Genomic DNA, 19,557 nt, shown 5'->3' with positions numbered 1-19,557 from the left:
TATGGCATGAGACAAAAAAGGCAATTATGTAAAATCCACAAATAATTCCCAGAAATGCATGATATTCTTGAGTAGAATATTACCGTATTCCTTGGATTTGCTTCCAGGCGAGACACTAGGAAAGGAAAGAAAAGGGCTTCTATTTGTCTGGCCCAGTCAGTCTGATTTGAGATCTCCACTGGCTCCTATCTCAATGCATGAACAGTCCCTTCGATACATTTTCAAAACAGGCAAAAGATCATTACAACCAATTTTAAGGAGGCTGATTGTGAGACAGATGTCAGAGGCTGCACTTTGCCTGTGTCCTGGCTTTCCCTGGAGCACTGCCATGTTTGCTTTGAAAGCCTAGGGAAGAGTAGCCACAGAAACACCCAGTGAAAGGAAACAGTTCTCTGTCAGAGTGGGTAGGTAACTAAGATGCAGGTGAAGCTAGATGTTACTCCTGGTGATCCAGGAGCAGCTCTGCATCAGACATGCCGTACAGTCCTGGCCCTGCTTATGAAGATGTAACAAAGGGTTTTCAGGAGCTCTGGTTGTTGCTGAGGTTTGCATAAGCCAATATTGAATGCTTCTGAAAATGCTGTCATCAGACTTTGGGCCTTCATATCCCATCTGCTTGTTTGGAAGTTGAAGATCTTTCTTATAGGCACATGGTGCTACCAGAGGTCAGCCTCTGGAGCTGGAGGTGAGACGTCCAGATGTAGTACTTCCACATATATCAGAAAGTGAATGTCCCAGCAGGGATCAGGACACTGTGGGGCAGAGGAGGTTGATGCCTGGACATGCTCTGTCCATGAAAATGGCATTTTGGAGAAGTGACAGCAAATCTCTAAAGCAGTAGTTATGGACATGTTTTGTAAGGACCCTGGGGTACTCCCTGCTGCTAGATGTTGATGTCAGGAGCTTAATGGAGATGCAAGAAGGGGGAAGAGCAACAAAACTAGGTGGAGCAGGTGAAATGGAAGGATGCACTGTTCTGTTCTCTGAGAGGCTTCCATGACTGTTTATTAGGGCTTTTTGTCTCCCCCAAAATCCTGGTTAGTATTGGCCAATTTTTAGGTCAGCATGTTGACAAACTACTGGTCTGATTGCTTAAGTGTGTCTTGAGTTCTCGTGAGGACAACATGTGGCTGTGGGTTTCCATTCCTCACTAAAAGTGATTTAGAGAGCTTTTCCTTCCAGGATGTACTTGGTAGCATGAGAAGGTGGATCTGGAGGGCCAGTTGCTCCAGCAGGTTCAAATGGAGCTCTCCTTTGGGATGTTCTGTGGTTCTGACAGGGTATTTCCTATCACTCTCACACAAGGCAGTTTCTGCCTTGCAATGAGAGGAGGGAAGACTGAGGTATCTGTGGTGGAGTGCATTTTTCTTCCTCTTTATTCCTGGGATAACTTCTTCCAAGACTCATTTTTGTCTGTGATACTGAGGAATTAAAGGTCTGTGCCTCCCTCTTCCCTGAGAGGGATAACCACAGCATTAGAAATCCTTTATATACCACTGCATGTTGCACTGCTGCATCCATGCGTGTATATCTGCCTTTATGGTAAGTGTAACCTTTTCCTGAACCAAAGGTTTTCCTGAACGAGAGCCCTTTGGGATCTGTAGGGCTTTCCTGGATACATTTTTAATAAACACAATAATTTGACTGCAAGCCCATTACCTATCCCCTGTTTATTCTAAGTTCTATTTCCATGCCTACAAAAAGACAGTAACTCACAGGGCAATCAAAGGAAGAATGACAACCAGGACAAAATTGGTATGTGTTGCGATAAACCAGTCCATATTCAGCATCATGCACTCCAGCTTTATATATTGCCTGTAAAATAATGGCTTCCAAAAGATATTAAATCTTTAGGAAAAATCAAGCCTAATTGTAACTATATTTTTGTTTTCCATTTTGGTTTATGTACAGTGTACGACTCTTGCAGAGGCATTTTTATTCCAGGGAAATGACAGGCCAACAAGAAGCCATAATTGCACTGATTTTTACAAGTGCCTGCATTACTGCAGATCTGATGTACTGTAAGGCATGAATCAGAAAAATTCTATTAAAAAATCTCTTGAATGGCTGACACAGGAGTATTATCCACAATGATTAATTTGACTTGGTCATTATGAACACAGACAAGTCTGGCAAAATTGCATTTCATTCCCCACTGAATTCATAAAATCACTATACACATAATAAGAAGTTATAGTTCTCTGCTATCCACTATTCTTGACAGGATTCCAGTTCTGGATAAGATACTGATTAAAAAAAATGGAAGTAGAGGGAGTTGGGAGCTTTTTTCAGAGCCTACAATAAGACTGATTTCTTTTGCTATAAATTGTTGATAGAACTCCATTAGCTTTAGCTTTTTTTGGTGAAGTGGTGATGCAGGTCAAGCACAGCTTGGACAATATAAAAACTGACTGAAAGCTTTTATTTACACTGAAAGGGATGCAGCAGAATGGCATGCACGTGTTTCACATCATGAATCCCAAGAAGCTTAGTTGGGCTGTACCTGAGGGCACAGGGTTGGGGCTGTCGCTGCAGACCCTTCTGTTCAGCCACAGCCACAGGCAAGTCCCTACCAGATTGAACCTCAGGGGCTGTCCATCCCTAATGACATATGCTGACAATACAGATAGTTATTGGCAATTGGTATCCTGTTCTTCATTTCTCACCCACATAAACAGGGTACCAATGGATGGATTGAGGCCAGAGAGTCCCAAAAATGATGTTTCTGGTTTCATGTAAAAAAATAGAACAAAACCTTTTTCTGGTGAGTAGCAGAATTGGATGCATGTCCCCCCCAAAAAAGCTGTATCTTTCTGAGTGAGCTGAAATTTTATGTTCCTTCTGAATATTACCGGCTGGCTCCCTCCACAGTCCCCATCCTGCAGGATGTTTAGGACCCTGGTATCTCCCTTCCCTGCACATGGGGCTTTATGAAACTTATGGAAAAGAGACTTTTTTTTGTGCTGTTAAATTTGGTTGGAGCCATCTGGCAGGCCTGGCTTTTGAAAGACTCATGGCTCTGTGACTGCATGGGATTGGTGTCTGTAGGAGATGGGACAAACTGAACTCACGTAAAATTAAAGCGTGAACATCCAGCTCCATTCAAAGATTAAGGGTCAGCAGCTCTGGAGGCTGTCATAGCATGCAGAGTCTGCATCAGAGCAATACCTGCACGATAGGAGGAAAAGGTGAGAAACTGGGACATAGAGGTGTGTGCTTGCCCTTTGCATGAACCAACATTTGATTGGGGTTTAAAACCCCACTACTACAGGTATGGAAGTAGGGGTGCACAGAGGTTGGCAGAGCCCAGCTTTCCCACAGGTTGCCTGATGCTCTGCTGCGATCCCAACCTGCCGGTGGGGCTGCTGTTACTGAATATTGTGCTGATCTTTCCAATGCACATTCATGTTCTTGCAAGAACTCATTTTTCCCTTTTCAACCATACTCCCATAGTCAAAAACCTGAGCATGTGAAAATTAGTGTAGAAGAGGCTGGGAACACTTCAAAGACAATTTGTGGATTGTATGTGACTGTCTGTTGATAAATACTTCTTTACAGTATTTATCCAACTCTACCCCTGTAATTCATTGGCCCTGCTATTCACACACTGGATCACCGTGTGTGAAGATGAGGCAAATCAGTTTCCATTCCTAAGACACAGAGCTGCTGATGTGGAAAATCAGTGCAAGAAATCTTGGCACAGGGCTTTGGGAATCCCAGGTGGGAGCACAGCCCTGCAGCATCCCCCTTCCCAAGGAATAGTGCTTAGAGGGTCTGTACCCTGCATGCAGTCCAAGGTCACCCTGCAGCGGACATCAGACCTTCTTGGCCCCAGAGCATTGGAGTCTTCAACATCCAAGTGACTTCCACTTTCTCCTGCCACCTGAAAGAATGTTTCTGTCTCTGCAGCCACAGCACTTTGTGCCAGCCAGAAAACCCTGGGATTCATGTGCCGGAGGATCATAGAATCCTCGGATGGTTTGTGTTGGCAGGGACCTTAAAGCTCATTCAGTTCCAACCCCTGCCATGGGCAGGGACACCTTCCACCAGAGCAGCTTGCTCCAAGCCCCTGTGTCCAACCTGCCCTTGAACACTGCCAGGGATGGGGCAGCCACAGCTTCTCTGGGCACCCTGTGCCAGCGCCTCAGCACCCTCACAGGGAAGAGCTTCTGCCTAAGAGCTCATCTCAGTCTCCCCTCTGGCAGGTTAAAGCCATTCCCCTTGGCCTGTCCCTACAGGCCCTTGTCCCAAGCCCCTCTCCAGCTTTCCTGCAGCCCCTTTAGGCACTGGAGCTGCTCTAAGGTCTCCCCTTCAGGAGCCTTCTCTTCTCCAGGCTGACCCAGCCCAGCTCTCTCAGCCTGGCTCCAGAGCAGAGCTGCTCCAGCCCTCGCAGCATCTCCATGGCCTCCTCTGGCCTCGCTCCAACAGCTCCACATCCCTCTCGTGTTAGGGGTCCCAGAGGAACACATCAAAATCCCCTTATTCAATTATGATCATGACTGTGCCAAGCAATGTGTGTGGTGAGAGACCAGTCTGGAGGCTTCTAAGGAAACGTGAGGTAGTTTGCTTTCATTAAACTTCGATGTTCACTTTTTCATTGTGTTTGGACTCTTCCTCTTTACATGTCCCAAGTTTTTCTCTCAACCTGGTGTGCTCTTCAGCTTGTGTGAACACTGGCACATGGTGGATCCTTTTGTATCTGTGTAAGAGCAACAGGGAAAGTCTGTGTATGGCAGTGCAGTGTGCTTACCTGGTTTCTGATCCAATCTGATGCATCATCGAGGTACCCCACAAACCACCCAGGTGTTCTTCTGTTGCCCTTTCCCCAGTCTGCGCTGGCAGAGCCCTCGGTCATGCTTTTCAGCCTTACAAACAACAACGTTCTCCTCACTTTGCAGGCTTTCCAGGCTGGTTTTGGTCTTTTTAGACCCATCTCATCAATGAAGGGTCTAGAGGGCCCCATTCCTGCGGCAGTAAGCTCTTGTATTAGCTGCAGGAAAACCTGGTTACTAGATGATGGGTGGTACAGAGTCTGCGGTGGTTTGTGTCATCTGGATGATTAGGGTGGGATGGAACAGGCCAGCCTACATATTTCCTTGTACCTTACCAAGAATAAATGTTCTTTCTTAGGATTATATTTACTGTTGAATGTTATTTGACAGGACAAATATTTACCTGCAGTAATACTGCAAATCTCTGTCATTCTCACTGTGAGTAATATTCTGAATCAATGCTTGGCTTCAACTCCTGGATCCTTGCAGATAATCACACAGAACATGACTCAGTGGAGAATTGGGGTCACTGGGCATTTGCCATGCTGCTGAGGAAAATGGTTTCCCAGGTCCTTGGTTGAGTCACATCCTCTGTGATGAATATCAATGTGCAGTGGTGAGATGGTGCTGACCAGCTGTGGTTTGCAAAGATGGACAGCACTTCCATGCTGTCTAGTGTGTATGTTCTTGCCCAAGATAGGGGGTTGGAACTGGATGGTCTTACGGTCATTTCCAACCCAAACGGTTCCATGATTCTGTGACTCACTTCTAAGAGGGGAAAGGCAGGAGAAAGCTAAAGGCTTGGTTTGTAGACATGCTCAACACTTGTAGCTCCCTCCCGAGTCACCTGCATGGGTGTGCAGGGTTGCTGTGCCCATCAGGCCATCTTGCAGTGCGGAAGTGAAGGACATCCAGGCACGTTGATAACCACAGATGTGCTCCGTGTTTGCAACGGAGATGTTAACAGACATCAACAGACCAGTCCCTACTATTTCCAGCTTGCTCATTGTTGGACACTGACAGTCCGGAGCAAGAGCTCCTCAGTTCTCTCCTTGACCCACAGTAACTCATAGATGCAACTTAAGGGCCTGTAGAGATGATGTCTGCATCTTGATGAGTTTATAATTCAGGTACTTACCAAGCCATATAAAAGAAGATCCGGTTTTGCTGTTAAAACTCAGGCTTCCCATGCCTGGGACACTGGAGACTGGATCTGCAGATGGACAGAGGTGGTCCAGAAACCCCTGTTCAAACTTAGATTTCAGGAAGAAAAAGTGGTTCTTAAGTATGGTTTTGCTGCTGTTGGAGGTTGGTTGTATCTGCTGCAGTGCCATCCTCTGGCATCACTGTGCAAGCATGAGGCATGGCCCTGGTACTCTGCTCAGGGCAGTTTGATCCATGTCTGGTGCCAGCCCCAGATCACAGATGCACAGGGACCTGGGGACAAAGAGGGTGTCAGAGCAGAAGCACTGTCCCCTCTCTTTCACTCCATCCCACTGCAGGCAGAAGCAGCAGTTTGCCACTCCAAGCCCTGCATTGCAAGCCAAGAGAGGGCTTGCAATAGACTTGTTGTTTCAGCTGATTTCAGTGTTTTAATCTGAAGAGGAATAATGTGTAATTACAACAACTGTCATCAGTTTGACAGTGGAAAATCCTAGATCTTCTGTGCCTTTTTGTGTTACCATAATGGGCAGCCTTTTAGCAAAGCAAGCTTCTCTGCACTCACATATGGAGTCCTGGTGGGATGAATGGGTTCAGACCAGCTCACAGATCTAATTTGTAATGTATCCTTATGACATATAATTGGCTGTTTAATATAATTCAAATTAACATAAGAATAGAAAATATAATTTGCAGCCTAGCCCACATGGGGGTGGGAAGGAGCATTGGGTGTCACCGGCAGAGGGGTTGGGATGGCGTGTGGTGTGAGTGAGACAGCCCTTCATGGGACAGAGACATCACCTCAGTCATGTCAGTAGGCACTGTGTGTGACACTAAGTCACCCCTCTTTCCCAGCCTTGAGTGTCTATCTGTCTCATCTCCCTTCCTTATCACCCTAGTGATCTATTTAAAACACATATAGAATAAATGCAGTTTGCTTTGGAAAATGGGCAGGCTCTGAGTCTGGTTACAGTGATTGGATATTGTCTAATCTGATTTTGATTGTGTACAGCTTTGATTGTAATTTTGATATGTCTGCACAATACTGTAGCTCTTGGGAAAGCTTTGTGATTTAAACAGGTATTCTTATGTTGGGGTATTTTTTTTTCCCTTGGGCTGAATAGAGCTGAGGCAGAAATGTGCAGGGGGTGAGCAGGGCTTCCAGAACCACCTCAAAGCCCTCAGTGAGCTGCTCTGCAGCAACACAAGGAACTTGTAGTTTTGAAGAGAGCTTTAGGAAACTCTGAGTGGGTTTTACATAATTTAGTTAAGTACAGCTAAGCCACTTGCTTATATACCTGATGCCAAAATAAACCAGTTGGAGGAACAAGTTTGCTGTGCAATGATTAATTTAAGTCCCTTTCCATAAAGCATGGAGTGAAATCCTCTTAAATAACTGTGAAAGAATTGGTGTACCTCGAAGAATGTAGCCCACGTGGAAACCTAACTACTAGATGTATTAAATGGGATCTATCTGTCTACTGCTGTGTACATCCTCTCAGCCCCCTGCCTTCCCTGTATAATACCTCTGCTAGACAGAAGCTGGCTGGAAAAATAGCTTGGCTTGAATTTCCCCGGAACAATAACAGTAGGTACAGAGCTATCTCAGCCTGGATCCATCTTACATTTCTCTCCTACTTGTATTTCCCCACAGCCAGTGGGAATCTCGGGTGAACGTGAAGGGCTGGGTGGGATGTGCGTTTTTCCATTTTCCATTTTCCATTTCTCTTTTGCAGCAGGATGAGGGGAGGCAAGAGGTAGGGGTTCAGCTCAGGAGGGGATGAGCCACTTCCAGCCACAGTTTTGGGGTGACTCAAGAGCAACTCCCTGCTCTGATACCCCACAGGGATGCATCTCTCCCATCCCAGGCAGTGCTGGAGCTCTCCCACTGGGAGCCCTTCCACAGAAACTTCCTTGCTCCCCATTGACTTCTTCTCTATTCGGGTTAAACATGGGGTTTATTTTCTTTTATGAAGGGTTTTCTCTCTGCAGTCTGGGGTGATGAAGAGCATGTGAGCTCTGGGGCAATGGATTAATAAAACCTACAGTGCTTAACTGGTTTTGCACACATCTGGGGTTTTGCTCTGCAATCATGTATTAAGTTAAAATCCAACCATGAAACTAGGTGATCTGGGAAATTTAGCTTAAAATCCATGTGTATAATACTATGGCTAATCAGAATTTCATATGCTATAATAACATGTGAAACAGAAGATGTTTATTAGATTACATTTTCTCCTCTGCAGAGGCTGATTCTATTCTGTGTTGATAATTAATAATTTTGGGTAGATTTACACTTACGTTCTGAAACAAATATGGTTTTGTCTGAAGTGAAAACAACTGCACGAGTCCAATCAGATATTCTTCCTCCATATCAACTGGAACACTTAGAAGTAAACAAATCACCAGCAAACACAGGAAGCTCCAGGAGTCCCAACATCTCCGCGTGTTTGTGGTCACCCTAAGGGAGCAGGACTGGGAGGTGAGGGTATGGATATACCCATATGGATGTGGGTATAAGGAAGGTAAAATCTCCATGGATGGTGGAGTTATGCAGGCTTCCTTTTGTGGATTTTTCAGAACTGATGGCTGTGTTTCCATATTTCCCTCCCTGGTTGTAGCTTCTGTGCTGGAATTTGTGAGGAATCCATGGGATTTTTGCTCCAAGTACTAGTTATTTCTACAGGGCTAATTCTCATGAACGCTCTTGAAAATACAAACTGTAGATACTGTAAGACCTGAGCTGGGTGCCCAAAAAGACACTTGGACTTCAAAATGCAGCAGCTGGTTGGGAAATGGCCGTGCTCTTTCCATGGGTGTGGGCTCTGTGAGCAGAGCTTGCCTGGCTGCATGGAGGTTTCTGCCGAGGTTTTGTTGAGCTAAAGGTGTGCTAGAGGGATGCAGCATGGGAGAGGGGCGTGGTGGGGATGCCCAGGCAAATCTGAGGTCTGCAAGGACCTGTGGTGTTCCTGATGGCAGGTGCAGTCCTGCCACACTCCCTGCCTGGCTCTTACCTGGTTACAACCTGCTGGTGTCCAGGGATATGGATGTCTTTGTTATTAAAACCAAACCATTTTCACTGGAGTGTTTTTTTGTGTTTCTTACACAAATAACCACTTTGCTAAAGCAATGAGGCAGTGACCTGTTGCAAAATGTCTTTTTCACATTTTAGACATATAACAGTCAGAATGAGAACAATGAAGACTACGAGATCCCTCCCATAACGCCTCCCAATCTCCCTGACCCTTCCCTCCTGCACTTGGTGGACCATGAAACTGGGTATCACTCCCTGTGCCACAGCCTCCCTTCGAACAGCCTGATACCAGCGTACCCCTACCAGAACATGGACCTGCCGGCCATCATGGTCTCCAACATGTTGAGTCAGGATGGACATCTTCTCTCCAGCCAGCTGCCCACGGTCAGTGACTTTGTCCTCTTGCTGTGTTTCACGAAAGCTGCTCTGTATTTTGAGTTATCAGTTGATTGAACATAGAAGGATGTTAATGATGAGATGTTTGCCCTGCGGGTTGGGAATTGCTGTGCACCGAGGGCAGGGTGCAGTGGCAGATGCTGCAGTCACTCGTGTGGCTGTGCTCATGGTGGTCATTTTATGTTTCCAGTTTGGTGTCTTCCTGAGCCTTATTAGCCCCTAAAGAGCAGAGGGGAGGTTGTTTTCCTCTATGTACCTAACATCCTCACTGAACTGAGCAAAGTCCACACGCTCCATCCTCCACGTGAAGGTGACCTGCCAAAGCCCTTAGTCCATAAGCCCCTACAGCCCATGTCCTTTCTCCTGTTGCCAGGGTGGCCTTGGCGGCATCAGCAAGAGAGGTACAGATGCGCCATGAAGGGAAAGGTGTCCTATTGATTTCAAGGGGAACAAGATCCCTCCTTACACTTGCAAACTCACATTGCCTCTTGGCTCTCGCTGTGGCAAGGGGATACCTTGTGAAATATCAAATGACTCTTCTGTAGGAATAAATAAAGCAGGGATAATGAAGTAAAGTGCAGCTCTGGGAAGGAAATTCAGGGCTAATTAGACCTTAGGATGCTTCTGTATCAGCAGCACCAAGGAAGGGTTGTGACTTGATTTTGACAGTGGTATTGAATTAATACTGTCGGTGATTAATAATATTTCCCTGTTTAGCAGACCTATGGTCAGTTTTCTACGTTGTTTCTCTCTAAGATCCTTGATTTTCATGGGTGCTGTTGCACGCCTTCACTATCAAAGAGTTAATTTTTCTTCAATGGCATGGCTGGGAGTCTGCCACTCACTGCCTGGAGAGCATTTGGTGTTGATTGCTTGAATAGATAACAGTCTGAAAGGTAGTGACATTTAAATATTTAGATGGGATATGATCACTTAGTCTAGGAAAATCCCAAGGCTTTCTCAACTCTTCATGCGTCTCCAAGTTTCATTGTTAGTGTATTAAGAAAAATATCATGTTCTGCCCATCAATATTAAATACCAGCATATTTCAATGGGATTAAATATTATTTAGGCATCTGTGTTAGCATTTAGGTTCTTAGGTGATTAAAACATTCATTTCTGAGACAAAAAGAGTCAATTTCAGATGAAATATTTTCCCTTGGTTTAATTTAAAGCACAGCCCCCTTGCCTGACCCCTATTTTCATAACATGATAATTTTATCCTGTGTTGATTGTCTCATTTTTGAGAGGTGATATTGCACTTATAAATCACTTTCTAAAATACCTAAAGAAACAAGAATAGTGGGATTTATTAAGCAGCTTCTGGAGGTCTGAAATAATTTATTTTGGAGTAGTCCTTGGGAAATGTTCTCTTTCTTGCTTTATGGTACTGTTTTACAAATGCAGCATCATGACAATAAATCAGGACTGAGCCAGAGAAGATAAGAAGGGGGCTTAGTGGGCTGTAAGTATAGAGTGGAGAGATTAAGATTTGTTTGCCCCTTACCATGAAAATAAAAAATCCAGTGAACCCTGAATTTCTCAGACAGTTCCAATTGGAACTGTTCAGTTCTGAGGGAAAAGGCTTGGAGCTGTGATACGTCTCCAGAGGTCCCAGCACCAAAGGAAGTAGAGCAGGGAATGAACTGTGTTGCAATTTTTAGTCAAAATTCAGTCCTGTCAAAACCTTTTTCTGCATGTTGCCAGATTTCTCCCACTGACAGGTAACACCTTCTAGCCCCTTGTTTTCTTTGGATGCTCCAATCGAGTCTCCCCTTACTCCATCACTGGGGGATGCTTCAGGGTGCATGATGGGGAGACCTCATAGCAGCCTTCCAGTTTCTGAAGGGGGCTTATAAGGATGCTGGGGAGGGACTCTTCATTATGGACTGTAGTGATAGGACGAGGGGCAACGGGTTCAAACTTTAACAGGGGAAGTTTAGATTGGATATAAGGAAGAAATTCTTTACTGTAAGGGTGGTGAGGCACTGGAATGGGTTGCCCAGGGAGGTTGTGAATGCTCCATCCCTGGCAGTGTTCAAGACCAGGTTGGAAAGAGCCTTGGGTGAGATGGTTTAGTGTGAGGTGTCCCTGCCCATGGCAGGAGGGTTGGAACTGGATGATGTTAAGGTCCTTTCCAACCCTAACTATTCTATGATTCTAAGTGCTACAGTCCTACTCAAATATCAACTGCCTTTGGTGACTGCTTGCAGCAGGAAGCCTCCAGGCCAAGAAAAGGGCTGGTTTGCTAACACCTTCATAAGAGAGGACCTATTACTGCAGGGGTGGTGATGGGAAGCCTTGACTGAGCACTGCGGGGCAGGCATGTGGAGGTTTTGTCTTTGTTCCAGGACCAACGTTGCTCATGCAAATGCTGCATCCAGGAACCTCAGTCCTTGCTTGTGGGGGGACAGCACTGCCTGGAGCCCATCACCACTGCTCAGAAACCCTGAAGCGTTGTGCTCCTCCAAGCCTGGCCAAAGGACGTTGGGGCATGCTGAAAACCCAGCCTGGTTTCCCATAGCACATGTTGTGTGCTGCTCCTTTCCTGCTCTCCCCTGCAGTGGCCAGGTGTATTTTTGGACATCGTTTTGGACACATGAAGCTGTTATGAGCAAATATTGTCTTTGTAGCAGGTATATAGAGTTTGATTGAGGAGCCTGGCAACTCCCCTTGTGTCTGCATCTTCCTGGTGCTTCTCATCATGAGAGATCTGTGTGTCTGCGTTAAAGGCATTAACGTTTCCTTGAGCACAGTGGGGTAACGTTTTTCTGCTCTCAGCAAGCTGTCTCAGACAAGTATAAAAAGGCTGCAGCCACAGCCTGGAAGTTCTTCATTTCAGTTGGTTGAGTGGAAGCAGATTATTTGAAGAATATTACAAAGCTTCATTGGTGAAAAGCGAGCTCATGGTGTAAAACTGTCAGATTTCCAGTTACCTGTGGAACCTGTTTATGTAGAGGTGAGAGAGTAATAGGTAAACAGGGGTGGCTTGTAGTAGCAAGGATGAGTGCAGCCCTGAAATAAGAGTTAGCTGGCTGATTTTGCAACCTGAATACTTGTTTCCTAGTGCTGCAGGACTTTGCTGTGAAACAGAGAGAACCACAGTAAAACAACCCAGCAATTACCCACCTGCCCCTCTCCCAGGTGAGACATGGAAAGGAGAAATAGCCCCTTCCTGAGCTGGGCTGTGTGTGCCGAGGCTGTGGGAATGGTGTAGGGCTCCAAGGAGAAGCATGCTCTATGGTGTCCACCAGAAGACCTCAAACGAGGTTGTCCTGCAGGACCACGATCTCTTGGCTCCGCAGTCTCTCCCCAGCTCCCATCCTTCTCGAGACTGCTGCTCCCTGTCAAACACAGCAGCATTTCTTATTGACAGCCTAAGCCAGAATCAGTGGGAATTGCAGCCGTTTTTTTTCTGGATAGCGCTCACTTGATGCAGCCCTAAAACAGTGGTCAAGGTACTTGGTGGTGGGCAGCACAGTTGGATGTGGCTGTACAGAGCCGGCGAGCATTGGAAGGTTGTGAGAAGGTTTGGTGACACAAAAGGCAAAGATGGTGACACAAAAGACAAGTAGGTTATGCCAGTCTTCTGTCATGGGAAATACCTGACCGTGGTAGACAATACAATTTACGTGTTGTTGGTAAATACTCCCAATACATAAATATTTCAATCATTTCGAATCACTGCCTGTTAAAATAAATTTTTTAATACCTCACCTTGCAGTTTCGTGTCCAGGTCTGTGGCCTCCAACACAGGGGGGACATGGAGCTGTTGAAGCTGGCTTTTGACAAAAGCCTGTAGGGACAGGCCAAGGGGAATGGCTTTAACCTGCCAGAGGGGAGACTGAGATGAGCTCTTAGGCAGAAGCTCTTCCCTGTGAGGGTGCTGAGGCGCTGGCACAGGGTGCCCAGAGAAGCTGTGGCTGCCCCATCCCTGGCAGTGTTCAAGGGCAGGTTGGACACAGGGGCTTGGAGCAAGCTGCTCTAGTGGAAGGTGTCCCTGCCCGTGGCAGGGGTTGGAACTGGATGAGCTTTAAGGTCCCTCTTGGCCCAAAGCATTCTATGATTCTAAGTTATTTCAAATAACCCATACCCCAGTGCAGCGGTGCCCTTTAGAGCAAGCTCATGCTTTAGAGCAGTGGTCAGGCAATGCTTGGTTGGCTCCATCAAGCCTCAGGCTGGCAGCACAGCACCAGTACAAAACTTAGCATGTCTTCCCTGTTTCAGTCAGTCCTGGATGAGTTTGCATTGGCAATTTTGTGTTGTGTGCTTTAAGTTTTGACTAATTTGGCTTTCTGCATATTAATGGTTCAGTATTTAAAAACTAAACTCCTGAACATGAGCCCTTGGTGGAAAATAGTAATAATACAACCATACATGAAGGGTTCTTTGTATTAAACAGAGCCCTGTTTGCAATTCCCTGCTAGTGTTTTTCTCAGAGGCAATAAATGAAAGAAATATGTCTTTTTAAATTTTATAAAACTCAGAAAAATGGTTTTAAACAGCTTTTCTTCACCTCCTATAATTATTTATTTTCAAACAGTCCTTCAGGGTAATGTTCCGTTTTCTTATTTCACACTCCTTTTTCTCATAAATGAACCATCACTTCAATAAATCATTATGAAAACAGAGACTAACACAAACCCTGAAAGGTTGAAAGATTTATGTAACACATTTATGTTTTCCATTTTCTCATTCTGGTACTCCACTGCTAAAGCTAAGCTAATAAAAGCTGCTATTAATATTTCTTGTTGCCTAGCAACCGCAGAGAGGGAGTAATAGCTTTAGCTAGAAAAATAGATGACCGATAAGGAAAAATTCAATTCTTTTATTATCTCAAGGGAAAATGGGCTTTTACTGGAACATTATGATGTACGAGTGTGAAGTTGAATACAAAGGATATTTTTTCAGTTGTTTTTCTATCTTTAATGAACATTATTTTACCTTCACAAACTCATTTAAGGCATTTGCCCCACCTACTTGCGAGCTTAATTTAGCAGCACCCACACATGCTTCTGGCTTTAAGGATCTGTTGGCATTTTCATGTGAAAACCCCTACCCTCCATGCCTGCCCCCGAGCTTTATCGTTTGGTCATAAAACTCCCTCCAGGTTGGAAATTGGGAGACAAGATTCACAATCAAAGAGTAAATTGTTCTTGTATGTATTTAAGAGCACGCTTTCTCAGAGGAAGGGGTGTGCATGGAGAGTTTGCTTCCTGAAGTTTCAGCTGTTGTGGCTGAGCTCTGTGTCCAAGGAGAGCAGGAACGCTGCTGCTCCTGCCTGTGATCTCACAGCAACTGCAGGCTCTGGAGGGGCAGATGAAGAGCTGGTGCCTGCAGGCAGAAGTGCAGGTCCCTGTGGGAGCACAGGTCCTTGTCTGTGGGAGAGGTCTTACCTGTGCTTCCTGCTCATCCTGGACAGCAGAATGAGCTCCCCACACAGCAGAAACCCCTCTTTTCAAGTAGCTGAGGCCACAGCTTCAGAGTGATTCCTGCCAGCTGCGGCCAGGAGAGAATCGGGGTGATGGGAGTCACACTCAGCTAATCATAGAATCATGGAATCCTAGAATGGTTTGGGTTGGAAACCCCTGCCACAGGCAGGGACCCCTTCCACTTACAGCAGGCTGCTCCAAGCCCTGTCCAGCCTGACCCTGAACACTGCCAGGGATGGGGCAGCCACAGGTTTTGCCAACGCCTTGACAGGGTTTGGAACTGGATGAGCTTTAAGGCTGCTTCCAACCCAAACCATTCCATGATTCCACGATTAAAATGTGCTCTTACTCATGGCACCACATTGTACCATGATGGAAGGGTCTTGCACTGCAGGAGCCAATGCGTGTGTGTAGGTCTGGCTGTGGAAGTGTCTCCCTTGTCTGTGTCTTTTTTGGTTTTGTGCTGCAGACCGGGTCTTTATCTCCCCCTACTCAGTTCTTGGCCTGAAAGCGTGTCCTATCCAGAGGTGGTGTAACTGCTGCTTTCTATGAAGCAGCATCTCTGCGCCACGTGGCCATCCAGTTGTGCTGCACCTTCTAACTATTGCATAGAAATCCATCCTCCTAATCTTTCCTCTCCTTGAGTTGGTCACTATCTTTCAGATAAGCTGGTGCATTCGCAGCAGTCCCAGTGGTTAAAGAGTCGCCTTATCAGCTATAAAATAACCATGCCGTAGCTGCAGGGAGGGTGCATGAGTTATCCCTAGAACATATGTCAAGTGAGCCTGTCCCTCTTGCTTACAGCAATTTAAAATATCACCAATTGCATTGAAGTCTGCATTAAATTCTTCTTTGGAGCAATAATCAGCCCCATAAATACATGGTTTGTGTACCACAGCCGAGGAGGCTCGTTGTGAACAGCATGTATGTATTAGTAGTGTAATTAAAATATCAATTACGCCGTGTTGACAGGTTGCCAAATAACTGGCTTTTGTGCACAGTAAACTTAATCACTCCGAAGTCTGCTCACGAGACCTGATGCAATCTTGATGCCAAACTAGCACAACATAAAAGCAGCATTTGCTAAAGCACGGCTCCGATATTACTCTGCGCAATGGTGCTGCACTCCGTAGCTGGTATCATGTTCTGAAAATTATCTTTTAATGTACAATTTGTATTGCTGAGAAATGTCACTTACTTTGCAGAACGTCTCGCCAGCAGAAAACCTAAGATTTATTCCTGTCATTTTTTGTCTTCTCTGCCATGTTGATAGTAAGAAGTCTACTTTACGTGTGTAATGCTTATGTCAGTTTTGAAATTTGGGGTTTCATAAATGACAGTGGTATAAATAAAACATCATATAAATTAAAAATACAGTGGGAAGTAAAATCTGTAGGTTACAGAAGCAGATAAGATGAATACGGCATGAAGGAGGCTTTCAGAACAGTATCAAATAGCTGGAGTAAATATGTTCAAGGTATGGGCTGAATCTTCTTTAATAACTCATTCTGATCTTAAAATGTATTTGTCTCTAGTACACAGACATGCAGATGGAAGCCACTTAGCCTAGGTTTAACCCTTTAGATTGAGGTTTGCACTTGTGCATGTTGATGTATTTTCCCCTCCTTAGCCAACAATCCCACTGATTTTTCTGGGTGAGGCTCATTTTTGCCCCCATCAAAAATATCCTGCAAATGAGAGCAGGCTTTGAAAGATGAAGTAGAGATTTGGAAGAGAGTTTCTTTGGAGTCTGGGATGTGGCTCTGGGGATAAACCATGTCAGACCGTCTTTGCTTACAGGTTGCTCATCTTTAGCACAACAGTTCTAGGTCCTTTTTGGACCTAGCCGCTTTGGGAACAGTAAATAAAGTTGGCACTAATATGTTTCCAGGGGCTCTCTGCTAACCAAGACCTGCTCTTCACCAGCAACCTGGGCTATATGCATGCTTGAGCACTGAAAAAGTTCATGTGAGACCTGCAGTATCTTACTTCTTCCTTCCCCTCTTACTGAATGTGCTCAACCCTTTTGCAGCAACAAAAATCTACTTCCACCCTCCCCAAAATGTTGCCTTTATGCCTTAATTTGTGCATGTGAGTCAATGGTGCAGGTTATCTGAGGACTTCTGTTATGTTTGGGTCACATACAGGGAAAAAGAGTAATTTCCACTCAGCAATAATCCCCCAAGCACATGTCTGTGCCTTCTCCTGCATCCCGTTCCTGCTCACTGCCTGTCACTTCTGTCACTGTGGGGATGCAAAACAAAGCTGAGCTTTCATTGCCACCTGTCTGGACTGACAGTAGCAGTCTAATGCAGGGAGGGGAAGGTGGTTTTGCCAAAGAGATGGAGCTCCCTCCATCCCACTGGGTGCTTGCACCATGCATTCACTTCATTTGATGTCCTCTCTGTCTCATGGCACACTCCCCTCTTTGCTATGTGTGCTTGTTTCTGTGGGAATAAAGAGGAGATGTGGTGGGTCTGTGCCACATGGAACCTCTGCCTCACCACCAAGTCTTTGTGCTCCCTTATGTGTTTAACACCGCATTTCATTATGCAACATAAACTCCTCTTTGAAGTGCATCAGACACCTGTAAATAGAATAGGTTTTGCCAGTTTGATGCAGGAAAACCTGTGTGCTGTCAATTATCCCACCAAAGTAGCATGTCTGGCAACTCTTTGCCATCCTTCTTGCATGTTTTGATCAATGTCGCAGCCCACTTTTAATTGCCCTTATCTCTTAGATCAATCATATTTCTCTCTTAGCTGTCATTCACCTCTTCTTTGCATGTTTCCAGGTTGTGTTAACCTGCACCAGCATCACCCATCACCCCAGATTTTCCTTGCTGACAGGGAGGGTCTGTGCAACTTTGAGGCTTGTTTCTGAGCAGAACCTTTCCAGGCATTCCACAGCCCAGTAGCCCTGCAGTGGCTGGTGCTGGAGCAGTCACCAGCACATGCCCAGGGCAGGACAGCACAAAAGGATGGAAATTTCCATGGCTTTTGTTTCAGCTGTGCGTTAGGATGGCTGTTCACTGCTGTAGGTGTGTGCACGTTGAGTAAGTCTTTTCTTCTGATTTAAAGGGGAGACGTTTTTAGAGGCAAATAACAGAAAGTGCTTACAATAAAAATAATAGGCTGTAACAGGCTTTGTTATGCAACGAGGAGATCAAAGAGCTACAGCAGCCACTCAAGGGGGGGGGGGGTGTGCTAACTGGCAGGTAAGATTTCCTCAGCTGCTAGATACTAATGGTAATCCTAGCCTTCTTGTAGGTGTTTTCTCCTGCTTGTGGACTCCAGACTTGTGGGGTTTGCTGTTAAGTGTGAAGGGTGGTGGAGCACAAGGGAGAACACAGACATGAATCTTGAGTCTGATTTCCCTCTCTTCAGCAAACACCCCACATCTCTACCTGCATTGTCCCAGTGGGGTGGGTGTGATTCTGGGTAAGTCCAGTGCCAAATTCAGACCCCACCAAAAGACCAAGAATGTTAAACCTATGAAGCACACCCTGAAAATCACAGCTGCAGCAGTCCTCCCTTCTGCCTCAGTTGTACAGGATGACGCACTTCACATCCCTATAGCCCAGAAAAATTGAAGTTACCATTTAAATGAAGAATGCTACTTGAGTCCTGCCTCTGTGAAGAGGTGTGGGATGCAATGTCAAGAGAAATTATAATGATTACTACAGATGCAGCTTGTCACAAGGAAGAGAAAAATGTTTCTGCATCTGATGCATGGCAGCGAGCCAGTTGGTAATGTTATATGTCCGAGTGTTTTACTTCAGCTCTGCTGGCTGGAAAGCATTCCTTAATGCTCTGTGTGGCTGTTAGATTTGTCTCCCAGCTCTGCAGAATCCCATTAGGAACCTTCCGTTTATACCATGGAAATTGTTTGGTCTCCAAACGGCCGCACAAGGGAGGGAAAAGTGTATTGCTGCAATTCTTCAACATCTACAGAAACTGCCAGCATTATACTTCTCACTTAGCTTTCTTGTAGTAGGCATTTCTCATTATGGAACGAGATGTCCTGTAGCCAGCAGTAGGCAGCTGTTCGAAACCATGGTGCTGTTAGAGGGAGCAGAATCTGCTCCCTTTCCACTCCAGTCACCAGCACTGATGTTATTTAGCCTGAAGCCTGCTGCTTTTGTGTTGGTTATTGCTTTGGAGTTGGAGATCAAAGGCAGGTATGTAGTGGCCAGCATGAGCAGCTCCATGATGGGCATCACGCCTTGGCCACTCAGGGCTGTATTGTACATGGTTCCCCCCATGGACTGATACTCCTTCCATCTGGTTTCTGCAGGACAAGTGAAGATCATGGGGTGAGTGGCAAGAACTGGGAAGAACAGGCCTTCTCCTTGCAGTGACAGACACAGAGGTGGATGAATTAGAGGTGTTTCGAGATGTAGCAGCAAGAAAATGGAATAGCAAAGACCAAGGTCAATCAGGGAACGCCTGTCCTGACCCAGGACACTTGCTGTGCAGGAGAAGCACTATTTGCAGTCCTACTCTGTATTATGTTGTTTGGCCAACATTAGAAAAAGCAGTGATTAAAGACCCATGCACACCATGATTTATGAGGGTCTCTCAAGGTTTTGTTGCTGCCTGGATGCTCTCTTGTTTATGCTTTTTTATTAAAGATGCTGGATGTAGGCTTCAAGGAATAAAATTTGAGGGTGACACAAAGAAACTGGACATATTCGGGACAGGTGAAAGGGAATTCAGAGAGATTTGGGTGTAGGAGGGAAAGGGACCTCAATATTGCTAAG

At 45.5% G+C, this 19,557-nt stretch overlaps 1 protein-coding gene across 3 annotated transcripts in view; it reads left to right on the top strand.

Annotated features, from left to right (window-relative positions):
* Window positions 1-19,557, top strand: part of TOX2 (TOX high mobility group box family member 2) — a 137,216-nt gene that overhangs the window by 73,321 nt on the left and 44,338 nt on the right. For all 3 annotated transcript variants that reach the window (XM_061441452.1, XM_061441450.1, XM_061441451.1), the window contains one exon: window positions 9,106-9,351. In XM_061441452.1, coding sequence (XP_061297436.1) covers window positions 9,106-9,351 — 246 coding nt within the window. The remainder of the gene's footprint in view (window positions 1-9,105; window positions 9,352-19,557) is intronic.

This window comes from Pezoporus flaviventris, unplaced genomic scaffold (assembly GCF_033815535.1).
Source record: "Pezoporus flaviventris isolate CSIRO_AGI_PZ_B2104156 unplaced genomic scaffold, CSIRO_AGI_Pfla_v1 ptg000213l, whole genome shotgun sequence".
NCBI classification, from domain to species: domain Eukaryota; kingdom Metazoa; phylum Chordata; class Aves; order Psittaciformes; family Psittacidae; genus Pezoporus; species Pezoporus flaviventris.
Note: the sequence above shows the minus strand (reverse complement) of the source record. Positions and strands in the feature narration are given on the sequence as shown.